The following is a 19639-nucleotide window of genomic DNA, read 5'->3' on the forward strand; positions in this document are numbered from 1 at the left end:
AAACACAATACGTTATTAAATGTTATCTAATTGCATGTCACTTAATTTTGTAAAATTGTATTTTCTCACTATCTATCTATGTATATGCATTTGTAATATGAACTCTTCCCTCTTATTTTTCCAGGCCACCGAGCACATTCCGTATATGTAGGCGTCCATGTGCCAGGAGGACGTCGCCATTCCCAAAGAAGGCGCAAACATCATCATGGCAAAAGTGACACCAGCAGCGGTGACGAAAGGCAACCAGAAATCGAAAGACCTGGTAAGACGATGAAATTGCTTTCCATTAAAGCAAACACAAATGTTTGCCACAATAACGAATAAGGCACGTCAATCAAGAGAATATTTAGAGTTTGTGTTAACTATTGAGCAGCAAATTAGCAAAGCTATCTGTGGCAAAATCAAATTACAAAACAGAATTGAACTTTGACACGCGATGCATAGTAACGGACGGAAAGTTGGTCAATTAAGACAAGCATATGACACTCAGAGAAAAATAATGCTTTTTTTTTATTAGACATAGATTGTTAGTAATACTCGTACAAGATATCCTTTGAGACAATAAAACTAGAAAAATTCAAATACAAATAATGCTTAATACTATGTTCGCTTCTGCTACAAACAAATATCAGTATTTATCATAGGGAGTGTGTAAATATTACCATAGCTATAGGCGGCACGGTTGCCAGATTTTTTGAGAGTGATCCCCAAAATTGCGAAATTATGTCCCCAAAAAATCCCCAACTGGAATATTTTTCACCTTGAAAAATATCTTAAGAAACATATAATTATTGCATGTATAAAAATTTAATTCTATAAAAAAGAAAAACCATCTCATATTATCGAATTTTTAATAGGTAAGCACTTCAACAAGTCTGTCAGGTGGTATACTGTTGTATACGATGTGTGTTTTGCAATAAAAATTGCCGACATTTTTTCAGAAAGTTATTGAAAACTTTTAGAATAAAATTATTTAAAATTTTTATTTTCTGATGACCGGCCGTAGGAACAAACGAAGCGAAATGAACCTACAAGAAAATGTACATGGTACTTAAATTTTTGAATAATTCGGTAAAATTACCGGTAATGAGCATAATCAACATAATAAAAAGCAAAATATGGATGATTTTAAAGTTGGGGTATCACAAAAATGAATTACGGAAGAGTACAATATGCAAAAACCAACTGCGTCTCGAGTTATAAGCAGTGGATGCACCAAAACTGTACACTGGGGTAGAAGAAGGCCTAAGATTACGCCAAAAGAAGATCATATAATCAAAAGAACTATGCAACAATTCAATCAAATATCATCTAAAGTCAAAAATTAAATTCAACTGGGTATATCTACCATAACGACAACGAGGTAGAGCATTAGAAGTCGGAGTACCATTATACAAGAATATCAAAAATCACCAATTTCAAAGAAAACTAGGTTAGCGCGCCTTAGGAGCAGTGGATATGTGCTATATTTTCCTACGACTCAAAATTTAACTTGCATGGATCGGATGGTAGAAATTTAGTACGAAGACTGCAAGGAAAGCCTTAATCCAAAAAATACAAAAAGTTACGTCAATCATGGTGGGGCCAATATTAGGGTCTGAAGATAGTTTTCTGGACAAGTTATTGGCCAGATTTATAGAGTCGAGGGTATTATACTGTCGGAAGTCTACAAAAACATTTTGTCCCATGTGATATTGCCGTAAGCATTCCGGGAAATGCCGTCTGTATGGATTATTCAGCGCGATCATGACTTCATGACATGTGTAACGTGGTAAAACAATGGATTTCCGATGAAAAATTGCGGGTGCTTGACTAGACTGTTCAGTCGCCTAAAGTCATGAAGCAAGCTTTGGAAAGCTGTAAAACGAAAAATTGGCACGAAATTTTTGCAAAAGACTTACGAAATCTATTTGAATCTTAACCATAGGATATCATTGACCATTTAATCCTACACTGAAAAAAAGCATGCCCGGTTCCAAATATGTTGTCTTTACTTTAACAATTTTGGTATTGATTCCGAGCCAAAGAAGCGGAGAATACAAGTAAGGATATTTTTAAAACACAATTCTTTTTTAAATTTGGGTTTTGTGTACTTGATTCTAGGAAGCAAATTTTAATGATTCGTTTTTTCAGATTGTTTTTTCATATGCCATCAAGGTCCTTTAAAAACGGGTTAACGACAATTTTATTTTCCAAATTCAGACTCGACTTCCAGTAGAATTTATGCTATGTTTCAAGTTAAAACGTCTTTAAAATAAAGTGTTAAAACATGTCATACTTTTGAAAGATTTTTTGCTTTGTAGTCAAGATCCAAAAAGGCAACAAATATAAAGGCAATTTCATTGATTTAAAAATTTTTTTTCTGAATTATTAAAGTCAAGTTGACCTTACCCCAAAAAATGTTTCGTTCATGTTATGATACCCCTTTTTAAGTCAAATCACTTAATTATAAGGACAATACAACTTCATTGAAAAGTTTATCGACTTTGGAACAAGGAAAAAAACTTTATATTAGAGAAATGCGTCTTCTATGCTAAGCAAAATTTGCATTCGTATTTTAAGGACATGAAATTTTTGACCTCACGACAATATTTTTTTCAGTGTAACCAATGGTAAAAAGTTGCGCAGAAGTAATCAAACGGCATGACTATAGTATTAACTATTAACATTTGTCGTTAAAAGTTACAAAAACTTTAATTATTTTTAAATATATGTGATACTTAATATTAGTTGCAAATGTTTTGAAAATGCGAAAACTCTCATTTTTTAACTCAAAAAATTTCCTTTATTTCCTTGAATCTTTAAACTTGACATAGTAAGCAACAACATTGCATAAACATTTTGGTTTTAATATATTTATTTTCATTATAATTACGGTTTATTTTCAACAGGGAATGTGGGTGCAGCACTGTATATTAGAACAAATTTAATATCATGCGATTAAAGGTAGAAATATCCCCAAAAAAAATCCCCAAATCAAGAAGTTATTCCTAGCCAAATCCCCAGATCACCAAAGAGAAAAAATATGGGGGGAAATCTCCTAATCTGACAAAACTGATAGGCGGTAGGCGAAACATTTTTCCGCATCCTGTGGGCAAAAGTGTCCTATTTTCCTGTGGGCAAAAATGTCCTATTTTTCTTTTCTCACGATATTCCGTCGCGGATTTGGGCTTCCCATAAGAAATACACGTAAACAAGTGTTCGCCTGTCAATATGGTTATATCATATTTACACACTTATATGGAGTATAATAGTTTTTCGTGCTAGGTCAAACAAACAATGTTATAATAACACATTTGCTCGTCTAAAATTTGGACCAATCTAATATCACATGTGGTAAACTTCTGCTGTATTGATGCGCCACCACTTTATAAATTTTAATCGTGAGAGGTAATCTGTTATATTTGCCCCACAAAGATAAAAATTAACTTACCAGTTTGGTAATATTTACCGCAGATTTAATGCGCCTTGCAGACTATAAGTTTATCCGGACGACAGTGGTCGTGTCGAACATATCCCATATATTGGCCACTTTATAAGTTAAGCCCGAAGGCATAATCGATACTGCTGCATTTTTATGGGATCTATAACATATTAATCAATTATTTAGTCATCAATGAATTGTCGTATCGATTGGACACACTATAAGATTCTTTACAAACACAGATATTCCGTCCGGAAAAACGTATAGTCTGTAAGACGCATAACTTACATTTTTTTGTATCATCGGTGCATATTTGCACCAAAATCTTTGTAGCATGAGAGGGATTCCTTCGATTTTTTACCGGTGTATTACAACGACTTAAATTGATGAAATGTGGCCCTACTCTTATAAAATATGGGTTAGGCTAACTCTATACAAATTAGTTAGTTATCTCTACATTTTCCAAAATAATTTTCTTCGAGTGTTTTTTCAAGCAAACTGGAAACATTTGGAACAATTAAGCGATAGGACAAAAGATTATTTAACAATTTGTTAACATTCAAAAACATTTTGATTGGTTTTTGTTTTTATATTTGCCTTTTTTTGTTTTGTTTTAGTTACCCCACCAGCTCAACGGGTCCAATTCATATTGGGCGAAGATGCCGACGATAGCACCCATGTTTCACATCCATTATTCTCTGAATACCTAACCCTGGTGAAGGAAGGTGATGAAATCGAATGGAAAGAAACAGCACGTTGGATCAAATTTGAAGAAGATGTCGAAGAGGGTGGCAATCGGTGGTCAAAGCCGCATGTGGCCACATTATCTCTGCATTCGCTGTTCGAACTAAGAACCCTGCTGTTAAATGGCTCTGTGATACTTGACATGGAGGCTACCAATTTAGAGCTAATTGCTGATTTGGTATGTGAAAATATGGTAAATGCTCGCACATTGCCCGCCGACTCTAGGGATAAAGTTAAAGACGCTCTACTAAGACGTCATCGTCATCAACATGAGTACAATAAGAAGACCAAATTACCCATTATACGCTCATTAGCTGATATAGGACGAAATCACTCATCATCGAAAAGTAAGTTGAATTTTTTGATAATGGATATCATTGCAAAATATAATACATCTCATATTACAAATGCAATCGAATCATACGAATGATAAGGCCACTAAGATATCGGTTATACCAACAGAAAATTTAATTAAAATCCATTTGTTGACAAATCTCTAAAGCGATCAGAGATAGAGTTATCAAAACCGGTGGACCGTCGATTTTCCTAAAATCCTATTTTCGGAGGAGTTTTCAAGGCTCAAAACCGAGCTTTCGGCTTTTAATTTTCATTATAAAATTGTCAATTTAATGCCAAATTTAAGCAAATACATCTTTGTAATGAAAACAATTCCAAATAATTTCAAGGTACATTTGAATTTAAAAAAAAATGTGTCCAACTTTTAATAAATGAACGAATTATTTTTTCTTTAATTATTTGTGATAATAAAATTAGATTTTACATTCAAAATGACGTGTTTTTATGAAAACCGGTTGAACGGTTATACCGGTTAATTGTTTAACCCTGGACAGTCATCCTTCTTCAAATTGACGACGCGTAATTTAATTTTCAATCTAAACACACTAGGGAATGAAGTCGCCGACTATTTTATGGCTACTGGTGCCGCCGCTGCTTACGTCCACTCATCACGTTTCACATTTAACCGCTAATCTACCAAATATAATATTTAAAATCTGAAAAAATCATGCACAGCAGATATTGAAGAAAACAAAATTTTATTTTAAGATTGCTTGTTTTTTTAATGGATAAATGACGGTTGCCGAGTAAACATATTAACGCCTCAGCTGTCAAGCCGCTGCCGCAGGTGGCAAATATAGAGTATTTTTCCATAAAATTGTGTCGGCTTCATTCTCTGATCTCAGGCCAAACACGACATCCCTAATACCTGGGCATCTCCGATTTATTTTCATATGATTTCAATTGTATTTGCATTAGGGATGTCCTTGTTTGACATTAATCTCTCCATAATAATGTTTTAAAACAAATCAGAAGCAGTTTACAAAACAAATCTTTAAAGTGGCCTTATCAATATTTCATAAAAAATAACAATCATGACATATTTCTCATCATGCGATTTACTATTATCATAGCTATATGTAAAGAAAGCTTTTGTGGAACAAAGAGAGAGAGAGAGTGTGTGGTCCAACGCGCTCTCTGAAAACCCTAGTATATACATTTGCATCTCTTCTACTTGTGTCTTCTATCACTAATCTTTACAAAATCATTATGCTTTGTATAATCAAACCATTAGATAACAGACCATAAGTAATTTAAACAAAAAAAAAACTTCACCAACTTCCCTTTTCTTGTTATCTACTTCTCACACGGATATTGGAAAGTAGTCGATGACGTGTAGTGCTGTATTGTAATACGTATTTTTATTAACTTTGTTCATAATTAGTCAATCGTACGTATTGTATAACATAGCTACGTCAAGTAACTTTTTAGGTAATTCAGGGAAATCGTCCACAATTGTTTACTAATCCAAATGTTAATGTATAAGATTTACATGCCTACTCTACCAACTCATTGCATGTGAATATGTCCTCAACAGGACTTGATAGCAGTCCTTTACATGCATCAGCATCGGCAACGCATTATTATGCCTCTAGTAAGGATCAACGGGGTTGTTACCTTGCTGTTCCCACAGGTAGATTAAATTATCTATATATAGTTTATAGTTTACTAAGGTGGTAGTTAATCTAGTGATGTACATATTATGCTTTAAGTTTTTCTACCTATTTGTTAGAATAACTCCTGCCATCCCATAGAGTATTTAATGTGTAAAGAACACCTGTTAATTTTTTTGGATTAAAAGCAGCACCTAGTAAGATTACCCTAGATTAAACACACCCCTGGAAGCAGGCTTAAGAAATGTCTCCTTGGACGAGAGATTCAGACCAATGCAGACCATTAATCGTAATTGTTTTAACATCACATCAAACTTTCAATCACTCAATTATACCCCACATATCATATCAACCTCTGAAATTAATGCTAAACCTTATTCAGAAAGTATTTTAATTCCAATAATTTTCTTAGCTGAACTGGGTCACGTTGGTACTACCCATTTGGGAGCCATTGGTGTTACCACTTGGTTTCATTCTGGGTCATCAAATTCTCCACATGGTTCTCATGGATTTTCATCATCTAGTAAACATAAAGGTTTTCTCGTTAATATTCTCACGAATTTTTTTAAAATAGTAACCACATATATGTGTGTTTTAATAAATTTTCAATAATGTTTTTTTTTTCATTAAATTTTCAAAACTCCTCTCAATATGACACTATTGAAATGTTGTGCAATACTATTTTTTTATATTTTCTATTTAGTAGTGAATAATGAGATCTTACTCACAAAGAAAAATACTTTGATCCCAAACGAAATTTTATGGTATTTATTGTTGTTTAAAGCAACATTTTATGTTTAAAGTTTCGGTCAACAGCAAAGAAAAATGTTGAAAAGTTTGGAGACATTTAAAGTCTGTCATTTTTGTGAGTAAGATCATAACTAGTATACTCTTCTCTTTTAAATTCTCTCCTAAATCTTCTTGTTCTCTTCTCTATATTACCTCTAAATCTTCTAAAATATTTCCTAAAAATATTATCTTGAAACACACACCTGTTATGTTATCAAACCGGAAAAGGAAAAGAGGAAAAACTGGACGGGATGAAAATAAAACAGGGCCCAAAATGTGAAGCGAAGTTTCATAATTAATATGAGCCCATGAAAATTATCCCCAACAACTGAAGCATAAAAATCGACCCCAAAATAAAATAAGGGCTCACTTTCACTTTTGAATTAAATGAAATAGAACCTACACTCATAGAAAAAATCATGTACGGCGTGCTCATTTCAAAACGATTCGTTCATGAAAGTGAATCAACACACATGTGGTGTCAAACTGTGAACAGGCGGTGTCAATCCGACAACGATAAAATGACACCATGCGTTGTCAAAACAACAACCAGAGTTCATGATCTGAAAACGTTATGGTTACACTGAAAAAAAAGCATGCCCTGTTCCAAAGATTTTGTCTTTACTTTAAAAATTTTGGTATTGATTCCGAGCCAAAGAAGCGGAGAATACAAGCAAGGATACTTTTAAGACACAATTCTCTTTTAAATTTGGGTTTTGTGTTCTTGCTTCTAGGAAGCACATTTTAATTTTTCACTTTTTCAGCTTTTTTTCTTCATATGCTATCAAAGTCCTTTAAAAAAAGAGTTAACGACAACTTTATTTTCCAAATCAAGACTCGACTTCCAGTAAAAATTATGGTATGTTTCAAGTAAAAAACGTCTTTAAAATAATCGGCTTTTGGATAAGGAAAAAAACTTTATATTAGAGAAATGTGTCTTCTATGCTAAGCAAGATTTGCATTCGTATTTTAAAGATATGAAATCTGTGACCTCACGACAACATTTTTGTCAGTGTAGGACTTTATAAACAAAATTAAACTAATAACGTCTAACGATTATTTTAAGACTTTTCATGGCCAAAGAAAAAAGAATGCCGTTCATGAAATCGTGGACACCCGTTAACGAAGTTGTGAACATTCCGTTTTGATTTTTTGTGAACTTTTCCGTTTCATTTTGTCACCGTCCGTTCACGACTATGGAAAGTAATTTTTTCTATTATGGAAAATAATATGAAGTTTTAAGAAAAAAATTAAATTTATTTTAGTCCCACTTTGGACTCTGTCCATAAACTCCTGCCATAGGCCGTCCACACCAAAAGCAAATCTAATACGACACAATCCGGAACAACAAAAATACACCCAGAGTAGGGACATGATCACCTCAAACAAGTTTCAAGAGCAAATGTTATTTTTGGATGGCAAACATGGAACATGTTTGTCGCAACCATATTATATTCTCGAAAATTATGTATCGGATTTCCGCTACCATGTATATGTTCATCGAGAAAACAACATATTTGCGACAAAAAGGTTCCATGTTCACCATCCAAAAATAACATTTTGCTTTTGAAACATTTTTGGGGTGATATTCTTTCTCTGCGCGTATGTATAGTTGCCACCATTATCAAATCCCAGAATGCGAAAATAGCCCCACTGGGAAACGTAGTACAATCGCAAAAATGAAACTATTTTCTTCTTTTTTTTTTGTAGTTTGAAATTATTTTCATATGAAATATTGGGATTTATTTTCATAACGCAAACGGGCCTAAAGAATAAAATGAAGTTACTCCTCTAAAAACAGAAAAATTTTGTGTTATTGTTTTCCATGTAATTTTTTGGGGCTAATTTTCATGGGCCCATATTCAAAGCGACTAAAAAATGTACACTACAAATATAATCATAACCAAATAGCACTTTTGGTTATGATCATGTTATTGCATAGTTTAGATATAAAACTATAAAGAGTAAATGTTGTTCTTTTTGAGCAATTTCCGCGTCGCAAAAGAACAATAATGCCTACACACAAAAAAAAATTTTTCTGATTCAATCACGAAATTAATTGATCCAATTAATTTTTTAATTGAAATGTCTTCAATCACAGAAATTATAGTATCAATTAAAAAATTAATTGAAGGTCAATTAAAAAATTAATTGATCCAATTAAAAAATTAATTGATACTATTAATTTTTGTGATTTAATTTTGTTTCAATTAAAAAATTTGTTGATTCAATTAAATTTTTAATTGAATACTTTTTAAAACTCAATTAAAATTTTAATTGGAAAAATTTTCGTGAAATTTTTTTCTGTGTATTTACCACCAATTTCTCATATCAGCTGGACGACTAAACCAGCTCGAAAATCGAAAAGCTGTCGTTTTACTCGAACGCAAGCATTAATTTTGGATATGAGTAAATTGCTGTCATAACACTAGTCATTGCCCGTTTTGGGCTTCCAACTACTCGTGAACAAGTGTTCGCTTATCGATGGCCGCTTTGGTTGTGTTGACTTACATACTTATAGCAGAAAAATTTTAACAATCGACAAAAAATATAGATTTGTGTTATCAGTTTTAACTTTGCTACCATACAAGTAACAATTATGACAAAAAGTAATATTAAATATCACAAAAATTTAAAAATCAATAATCAATTTTATTTATTCAAAAATAAAATCAGCTGTTTTCCATATCAGTTGGATAAAAGCGTTCGTTTTCGATATAGAGAGAAAAGTATCGAAAATCGATGATCTGCCGCTTAAGAAAAATATAAATATCTATCTATTCGTCCTTACAGTAGGAAGTCGCATAATCGTAAATTCTACTTACTATTCATTTCTACTCTTTTATTTAAAATTCTCCATATTACTCTCTACTCTATGCTTTATGAAATGTGTCTACTATATTTCGTTATTGAATCTTTTCTTGTAGTTTAGGGATAGTTATTTAATTCTGAATGGTGAACTGTAAATATTTTTAAATTGATTTCATGAGTAAATAAAGAACATAAAGGCAAAACTACATTACATCGCGTTCCGATCATTGACTCAGTCTGGTATAGAAAATTATGCCAAGGGCTTTTTACAAGAGCTTATATATAAATACTAAATAAAATTCAACGTAAGATCGTATAACATTAATTTGTCGTACATTTTGTATTTTATAGATTTGCATTCACTGCACTGAAAGAATTCTTGTCAAAGACTTTGTCTTCACCCTAATTACCTTGGTTTTTGATTCCAAGCCAAAGAAGCGAAAAGAATCGCACTAAAGATGTATATAAAACGCAATTATATTTAAAATACTCGTGTTTCGTACTGATCGTACATCATGTAGATCATGTAGAATTCCTTCATAAACGTATTAATCCAAACAAATAATTTATAAGATAGCCATAATTAATGAGATGACTTTCAAAGGCTCAGTAAAATGTCAAAACATATGAATAGATATTGGGTGTGTTCCCTTTACTTTACTCTTGGTAGTACTAGGTAAAGGAATAAACCTATTGTAGTTTGACATACAACCTAAATGTTCAAACTCGATTTCAAGTCTACACTAGAAGATGCTACAAGAGTCCAATTTGTTTTTAATACTCCCTGTCGGTTAGCAAATACAAATGACATTGCAATTGATAAAATCCAAAACAAAAGGATACTTACAAAATTCCCAAGCTCTTGAAGAAATAATCTATGAACAATTCCTCCGATTCTTCTCATAAGAAAAACTATTAAATATGTCCTCTTCCTCTGCACATAATCACATTAATTCTAGTGGATGAACATCATCATAGCACTTCATCAACACCGGGTCTAATGCCAGCATCACCTAGTTCATTAACAGCCACCACTACTAATGGAAGCAAAACCGATGACAACCTTCTGACAAATATCGGTGGACGTTTTTTGACTGTACCAGGTGGCAGTAAAGCCCAAAAGACCCATATTATGTCAAATGGTAAAAACGGAATTCATCCAAGAACCTAAAAATATTTCTTTGTTTTTGTTTAACATTTTAATTTGGTGATGATTTGATTTGAAAGAGTTTTGTATATAAAACCAAAGTTGTTCAAGGAATCCAAGTTAATTTCAAGTGAAGTCAATGAATGATGTTAATTCCTCAAAATTGGTTCCAATGATTGGTTCGTTGATGCATGTGACAACAAATATGTCTTCCAAAAAAAATATATATATTCTTTACAATTTTATTCATATGGTCCTATGATAGTCAAAAATATACTAAGCAGACACTAAAATACAATATCTAAAAAAACACATACTTTCTTTTTCTACAACATGAATTCTATCTCTTTATCCTTTATACTCTCAACAATATACAATAAGCGTCTAGAATATAAAACATACCGGAAATGACAGCGGCGCTATCATCACATCCTCACTACTACTATCTCACTTTGTGTAATTCTGTCACTCTACATTGTCATTCATTTCAGCTTCACTAAGTTACACACATAGATAACAATTATCTTATGGGACGTTCACACTTGATGATTATTTTTATATAACTTATAAGTTCATGGAAATTTTCGATGGACTGTTTAGACATATATTTGGGTGTAAAAATTCTAGGGGGGTTCCATATTTTTATATATACTGTCATTTCCGTCATCAGGTCTTCTAATGATTGAATGACAGGGATGCCATTGTTTGATATGATTCCCTCACACAGATGTCTCCGAATGTATGATTATTTTTGGAGTTCTTGAAAAACCCAATACTCCGTGTTGTTGTACAATAAATCTTCAAATGTGAACGATCCATTATGCATGTACTTATCTTCACTTTTTTGTTTCATTTTCACCTTTTTCGTTTTCCTATTTGTAGTTATTATAATTTTTAATTTTTCCTTATGTTTTTTATTTTTATTTTGTTTTTTTTTTTATAATATTTTCCGATGATTGGTTCTCACCTTCAACCACAACCTTTTCCTAAACTTGATCTCGAATGATTTGTTTGTTATATCCACTTTTTATCGATGGTAATTTGTTGTTGTAAATGTAATCGTTGTTCAATCTAATTTGAAATTTGTATTTGAAAAGAGAAAAAAGCTAAACAATTACGTAAAAATAATAAAATGCCTATTATAACAGAGGACATGATCAAAAGCCCCAGCAGTTTATCGATGCAGAGGAATAGCAGTGGCAATGATTTGAACGATCATCGGGGTAATATGAATTTCATGCGTAAAATACCACCCGGAGCCGAGGCCAGTAACATTCTAGTTGGTGAAGTGGATTTTCTAGAGAAACCATTATCTGGTTTTATACGTTTAAAAGATGCAGCTATAATGGGTGATCTTACTGAAGTACCAGTTCCCACAAGGTAAGTCAGAAGTAATTATGATGCAATGAATATCGAAAACCTAACAAAAGTCATTGGAACGACTAGCCTAATAATTGGTTAGTGGTTGTTATATGTACTATTTATATATTTCAAAAAAAGGGGGGATTTCCTCAATATGAGAATTTCTCCATTATGATTTTTTTCACTTTAATAATTTTTTGTTTACTTTAGTTAAATGAAAAAAACTTGATACACAAATTAAGCTTAGAATTTTACTAAATTTTAATTGCCCACAAAACAGTCCACAAATTTCCCCATTTTGAACTTTGTTTGGCGCTAAAGACATTTTTAGAACTCAACTCAAAATTTGTTCTCAAAATACGAAATTTGCATCAACAAATGGAAAAAAATAAATTATGTCTAATGTATTTTTTCGATTTTATAGAAAAATATTTACTTGTTATATACTAAACCACATAGTGGTCAGAAAACTTTGACGTGCAAAAAATTAGATTTTTTTTACCAGAAATAGTGATTTTAGACCCATAAGTGTATACAGATCGATTCAGGATCACCTCCAGAGTTAATCTAGCAATTGGAGTCCGTCCGTTCGTCTGTCCATGTATTTGTTGTTCGCAAGATTGAGGTCGCAATTACTAAGCTTCTTGGAATTTGGAAAAAATCGTGTCAAATTTAGATAGCCCCATATATATGTATCGTCCGAATTTGACAAATGGGGTCAAATTGAGCTTATTTACTAATCGATCATCTTCAAATTTGAGATTTGGTACTCGTTTCACAGAAAAATGTTTCGCCAAATTATTTTCAATTAAAATTTTAATTGAATTTTCAAAAATATTCAATCAAAGATTTCATTGATTCAAGATTTTTATACCCTCCACCATAGGATAGGGGTATATTAACTTTGTCATTCCGTTTGTAACACATCGAAATATTGCTCTAAGACCCCATAAAGTATATATATTCTGGGTAGTGGTGAAATTCTGAGTCGAACTTCCGAACGAAACAAGCTATCGACTTGAAACTTGGCACAAGTAGTTGATATTGATGTAGGTCGGATGGTATTGCAAATGGGCCATATCGGTCCACTTTTACGTATAGCCGCCATATAAACGGACCCCCAAATTTGGCTTGCGATTGCTCTAAGAGAAGCAAATTTCATCCGATCCGGCTGAAATTTGGTACATGGTGTAAGTATATGGTCTCTAATAACCATGCAAAAATTGGTCCATATCGGTCCACTTTTACGTATAGCCCCCATATAAGCGGACCCCCAAATTTGGCTTGCGATTGCTCTAAGAGAAGCAAATTTCATCCGATTCGGCTGAAATTTGGTACATGGTGTTAGTATATCGTCTCTGATGACCATGCAAAAATTGGTCCATATCGGTCCATAATTACATATAGCCCCCATATAAACCGATCCCCCGATTTGGCTTGCGGAGACTCTAAGAGAACAAATTTCATCCCATCCGGCTGGAATTTGGTACATGGTGTTGGTATATGTTCTCTAACAACCATGCAAGAATTGATCCACATCGGTCCATAATTATATATAGCCCCCATATAAACCGATCCCCAGATTTGACCTACGGAGCCTCTTAGAGGAGCAAAATTCATCCGATCCGGTTGAAATTTGGTACGTAATGTTAGTATATGGTCTCTAACATCCATGCCAAAATTGGTCCATATCGGTCCATAATTATATATAGCCCCCATATAAGCCGATCCCCAGATTTGACCTCCGGAGTCTCTTAAAGGAGCAAAATTCATCCGATCCGGTTGAAATTTGGTACGTGGTGTTAGTATATGGTCTCTAACAACCATGCAAGTATTGGTCCATATCGGTCCATAATTATATATAGCCGATGCCCAATCACACAAATATTGGTGCATATCGGTTCATAATCATGGTTGCCACTTGAGCCAAAAATAATCTATCAAAATTTTATTTTTAGAGAAAACATTGTCAAAATGTTATTTCTATAGAAAATTTTGTCAAAATTTTATTTCTATAGAAATTTTTTCCAAATTTTGTTTCTATAGAAAATTTTGTAAAAATTTTATTTCTATAGAAAATTTTTTCCAAATTTTACTTCTATAGAAAATGTTGTCAAAATTTTATTTCTATAGAAACTGTAAACTTAATTATATACGTATTTAATCGGCCTTTTTAGTTTAATATATACCACGTATGGACTATGTGGTATATATTACGGTGTTAGGAAGTTTTAAGATATCTTGTCATCGGCAAGTGTTACCGCAACCCAAGTAATTCGATTGTAGATGACAGTCTTCAGTAGAAGTTTCTACGCAATCCATGGTGGAGGGTACATAAGATTCGGCCTGGCCGAACTTACGGCCGTATATACTTGTTTTTAATTACAACAAAAATTAATAGCATTAATTTTTTAGCTGGATTTTTAATTTTAAATTAGTCGCCCTTTAAAATACCATCGATACAATTTAAAATAAAGGGTGATTTGTTAAGAGCTTGATAACTTTTTTTTTTAAAAAAACGCATAAAATTTGCAAAATCTCATCGGTTCTTTATTTGAAACGTTAGATTGGTCCATGACATTTACTTTTTGAAGATAATTTCATTTAAATGTTGACCGCGGCTGCGTCTTAGGTGGTCCATTCGGAAAGTCCAATTTTGGGCAACTTTTTCGAGCATTTCGGCCGGAATAGCCCGAATTTCTTCGGAAATGTTGTCTTCCAAAGCTGGAATAGTTGCTGGCTTATTTCTGTAGACTTTAGACTTGACGTAGCCCCACAAAAAATAGTCTAAAGGCGTCAAATCGCATGATCTTGGTGGCCAACTTACCGGTCCATTTCTTGAGATGAATTGTTCTCCGAAGTTTTCCCTCAAAATGGCCATAGAATCGCGAGCTGTGTGGCATGTAGCGCCATCTTGTTGAAACCACATGTCAACCAAGTTCAGTTCTTCCATTTTTGGCAACAAAAAGTTTGTTAGCATCGAACGATAGCGATCGCCATTCACCGTAACGTTGCGTCCAACAGCATCTTTGAAAAAATACGGTCCAATGATTCCACCAGCGTACAAACCACACCAAACAGTGCATTTTTCGGGATGCATGGGCAGTTCTTGAACGGCTTCTGGTTGCTCTTCACTCCAAATGCGGCAATTTTGCTTATTTACGTAGCCATTCAACCAGAAATGAGCCTCATCGCTGAACAAAATTTGTCGATAAAAAAGCGGATTTTCTGCCAACTTTTCTAGGGCCCATTCACTGAAAATTCGACGTTGTGGCAGATCGTAAGTCTATTCATGATGAAATGTCAAAGCATACTGAGCATCTTTCTCTTTGACACCATGTCTGAAATCCCACGTGATCTGTCAAATACTAATGCATGAAAATCCTAACCTCAAAAGAATCACCCTTTACAATCGGTTTAGATTTAGATATAATCAAATTTGGCCATAATACCCTCATTTTTTAGCTTGTCTTACCCAAATTTGGCAGAATGTAATCTTCTATAGTGCATTGAAAAAAATATTTACGTTATATTAAAGATTACGCAACCTAAATTTTAGGATGCACCATTTACAAATTATTAAGGACAAATTTCTTTAAAATAATGAAAATTTAATAAAAATAAAGTTTATAATCTTTGCTTCAAAAAAATTTTTTTATTAAATTTAGGACACAAATTTTGGAAATTTGCGCCCCTCCATTAAAACCGAATGTCCTTGAACTAAGGCAAATTTTCTTTAAAGTAATGAAACACATTTTTGATTTAAAGAAGTCGTTCTTAAATTATCGGAAGGGAATCTTTAGATTTAATATAAAACGCTTCAAATATAGACTAAGACTTATTTTGAGGATTTAGTATCTTCAGTTTAAAGTTTTTTTGGAATTAAAAAAACACATTTTTTACTTTGAAGTATCCGTTACAATTTGGATTTGAATAGCTTTATTAATACACCGCGAAAAAGAATGAAAATTCGGTATATATTAATTTAATTGATCCTAGATTTAAAGCCAGATAGGTCGCTAAAAACTATCTTTATTTTAAAAAAGCCGCATTTTTGGCTCGGAATCAATACCAAAAAGGTCAAAATCTTTGGATCCATCATCATCGAAAATTGGTTTAGATTTAGATATTGCACCCATACATTTGTAGCGCCCGATTTTTCCCAAATAGGGCCACAATTCCCCTATTTATAACCCATTTCAAGTCAAAGTTGCCACAATAAAATTGAACAGTTAAGAGTGTTACAGTTAAGATTTAGGTATAGCCCGATTTCGGTATATGCCCGATTTTTCCCAAATGTGTGCAATACCTCTTCGACTTGCAAAAAGTCTGACATATCAGTTCAGATTTCGATTAAGCTATCATAAATATGTAGAGTTTAATTTTCCAAAATACGGACAAAGAATATCGAAATGTGAAGCAGAAGCCACATCATATGAGGTTTATTTTCCGAAATTTCCTTAATAGTGGGGTTCAATTTTTTTGAGTGTATAATCTATAATAATAAAATTAAAACCTTCAAATATAAAAGCTAGAGTTTCCTATGCCTTTAAAACCCCAAGTTGATATTTAGAATTTCATTGTTTTTTTCCATTTATTTTCAGATTCATTTTCATATTGTTGGGTCCACCAGGAAGTCAAAGCAATTTCCATGAAATTGGTCGTGCTATGGCCACCTTGATGTCCGATGAAATCTTTCACGAGGTCGCATATCGAGCACGTAAACGTGATCATCTATTGGCAGGCATCGATGAATTTTTGGATGCTGTAACTGTATTACCACCCGGCGAATGGGATCCCACAATACGCATTGAGCCCCCAGCTGCTGTACCATCTCAGGAAATACGCAAAAGGCCACCCGAAGCACCCAAAGAAATTATCGATGAGGAAGAAGTTGAACAACGTTTGCGAGAAGAATCTGGTCTATCGCGAACCGGACGTCTATTTGGCGGCCTAATAAACGATATTAAGCGTAAAAAACCCTTCTATTTGTCCGACTTTAAAGATGCATTTTCCATGCAGTGCATTGCATCGTGGATATTTTTGTATTTCGCTTGTCTCTCGCCCATTATCACATTTGGTGGTCTATTATCTCAGGCCACTGGAAGAAATATGGCTGCCATGGAGTCGTTGGTCTCTGGTTTTGTATGTGGCATAGGTTATGGATTTTTCTCTGGACAACCATTAACTATATTAGGATCCACGGGTCCCGTATTGGTTTTTGAGACAATTGTTTATGACTTTTGCCTAAAACAAGGCTGGGATTATATGACATTCCGGTTTTGGATAGGCACTTGGATAGCAGTGATTTTGCTGATACTAACAGCGATAGATGCCAGTGCATTGGTGTGCTATATTACGAGATTTACAGAAGAGAATTTTGCCACTCTTATAGCATTTATATTTATAATTAAGGTAAGTGGAATAGAATTGTATATATTTTGTACGATTTATAAAAAATGTGTACGATTTATAAAAATAGTTCGTCATAATTTTTTAAATAGTAAATAAAACAAGGGTTGTATTTTATATTTCGAGATTAGACAACTCCAGAGTTGAAATCTTCCAACTGATAGCCATATCCTAAAGCTGACATTTTTGAGGTTATATGTACGTACTCTGAACGTTTTATCATACGAGCGCTATTGTTGTTGTGGTTGTAACAGTTTATTGTGATTTCATCCATTTTTATGTTATTCGCTTTGGTACTTCAGCTTGTAGCCAGATCGAGGAACTCTGCGACTAAGGTGGCTTGTGTCCAGAGTGATCTGGTGGTAAGTCAGGTCGGTTTAGCTGGGCAAGAGAAAAGAAGCCGCGTGTCATGTGGCCCTTGGTTGCAAATTGGACATACGTCAGCTACGCTGCTATCAATCACTGATAGGTAGGAATTGAGGCGGCTGCCCTTGCCTGATCGTAATTGAGCTAAACTACCCTAGTCTGCCGTGGGAGGTCTCTTTCCTCCGGTGCTATGGGCGGTGGTCGGACACCGAGAACAGGACTAACTTTGTAGCTTCTCACCGCTTCAGCTACAGTACTCTCATGAATCCTGTTCAAACCTGCCGGGTACGCTGCTTTATCTAGCTAGAGGCTCTCTTTTGTAACGCTGGAGCTCGCGCTCTAGATGATGTATATGAACCCTTACATTCCTGGGTGGTGGTTGTGTATCCTTGAGATGGTGCACGCAAAAAAATAATTCTTTCCTCCCAAACGAAATTTTAGACAAACGAAGTTCGTTTCTCATTTGCTTTTCGCTGTAAGGAAGTGTATTTGGAAGAAAAGTATATACTTTTTGTGATAAACGTTTATTCTTTTCCAGGATGTAAAAACAATTTCATAAAGTCAAACTCAAAAAAAGAAAAACATTGTTTTCTTGCTAATTGCATTTTCCCTCACATCTTTCTCACATCCTCGAGGTTTTTTAGTTCTTAACACCTTTTCCTGTAATACCAACAATGTAGAAGAAATTATACGATTTTATAAATTTTTAAAATTTTTTTACCTTACCGAATAAACAAAGTTTATTTAACAGAAACAAACATTTAGTTTGGCACCGTGGAGCAATGGTTGCTACGTCCGACTTGCATGCCAAGGGTCGTGGGTTCGATCCCTGCTTCGACCAAAGTTTTTTTTGTTTTTTTTTTTTTAACATGTTCCAGATATGTTCGGAAGATTCCGAAAAAAATGATCTACATTACATTGTAGTATATTAAATTTTGAACGGTAAAATGTGTCTTATTAAAGACCTAAAGTCAGAAAAGAACAGTGTTTGATATAAACGAAATGGACTGTGTTGTTGTTTCAAAAATAACTTTTTTTATTGAAAAAATAAAAATTTTGTAACAAACGAATTTTTTTGGTGATAAAAGTTTAAAATTTTCGAAGCAATTCAAAAAACTCTAACAAAAGAAAAACGTTTTCGGTACACGTTTTCCAAACGTTTTTTTTTCTTTGCGTGTGGTTTGGATGATTACTGCGATAACAACACAGGAGATACTGCTTTGACAACATGTAGGTGTGTCTTCGCACAGGGATGATCTTTGTCTCCACATAAAGGTGATCCAGGGGTGTGTGCGGATACACCCAATCGCAGTTCTAAGGGCAGCGTTCTGGCAGGTTTGTATGTTATTCCACTGCGTATCACTAGTCTGCGGTGTCCACACTGGAGCTGCATAGTTTACCACTGACCGGCCAATTGCCTTATAGGTAGTTAACAAAGTTTCTTTGTCCGCACCCCAAGTACTGCCTGCAAATGACTTGAGCACCTTGTTTCTACCACGGAGCTTATTACAAATTGCAGTGGCATGGGCAGACGACCTGAAAATGCTGTCGAATGTGACCCCAAGAATCTTGAGGTAATTTGTGGTCGGGATTATTTCGCCAACAACACTAATA

At 33.8% G+C, this 19639-nt stretch overlaps 1 protein-coding gene across 10 annotated transcripts in view; it reads left to right on the top strand.

The window, feature by feature from the left end:
* Ndae1 (Na[+]-driven anion exchanger 1) overlaps positions 1 to 19639 on the top strand; it is a 135927-nt gene that overhangs the window by 89037 nt on the left and 27251 nt on the right. For 6 of the 10 annotated variants that reach the window (XM_075297665.1, XM_075297673.1, XM_075297668.1 and 3 more), the window contains 5 exons: positions 125 to 262; positions 4042 to 4515; positions 10698 to 10880; positions 12034 to 12265; positions 16852 to 17662. In XM_075297665.1, coding sequence (XP_075153780.1) covers positions 125 to 262; positions 4042 to 4515; positions 10698 to 10880; positions 12034 to 12265; positions 16852 to 17662 — 1838 coding nt within the window. Of the gene's footprint in view, positions 1 to 124; positions 263 to 4041; positions 4516 to 6011; positions 6159 to 10697; positions 10881 to 11982; positions 12266 to 16851; positions 17663 to 19639 lie in introns of all 10 variants that reach the window. The other 4 variants (XM_075297667.1, XM_075297669.1, XM_075297670.1 and 1 more) reach the window with 4 other exon arrangements.

The sequence above is a fragment of the Haematobia irritans genome, chromosome 2 (genome assembly GCF_050003625.1).
Source record: "Haematobia irritans isolate KBUSLIRL chromosome 2, ASM5000362v1, whole genome shotgun sequence".
NCBI lineage: Eukaryota > Metazoa > Arthropoda > Insecta > Diptera > Muscidae > Haematobia > Haematobia irritans.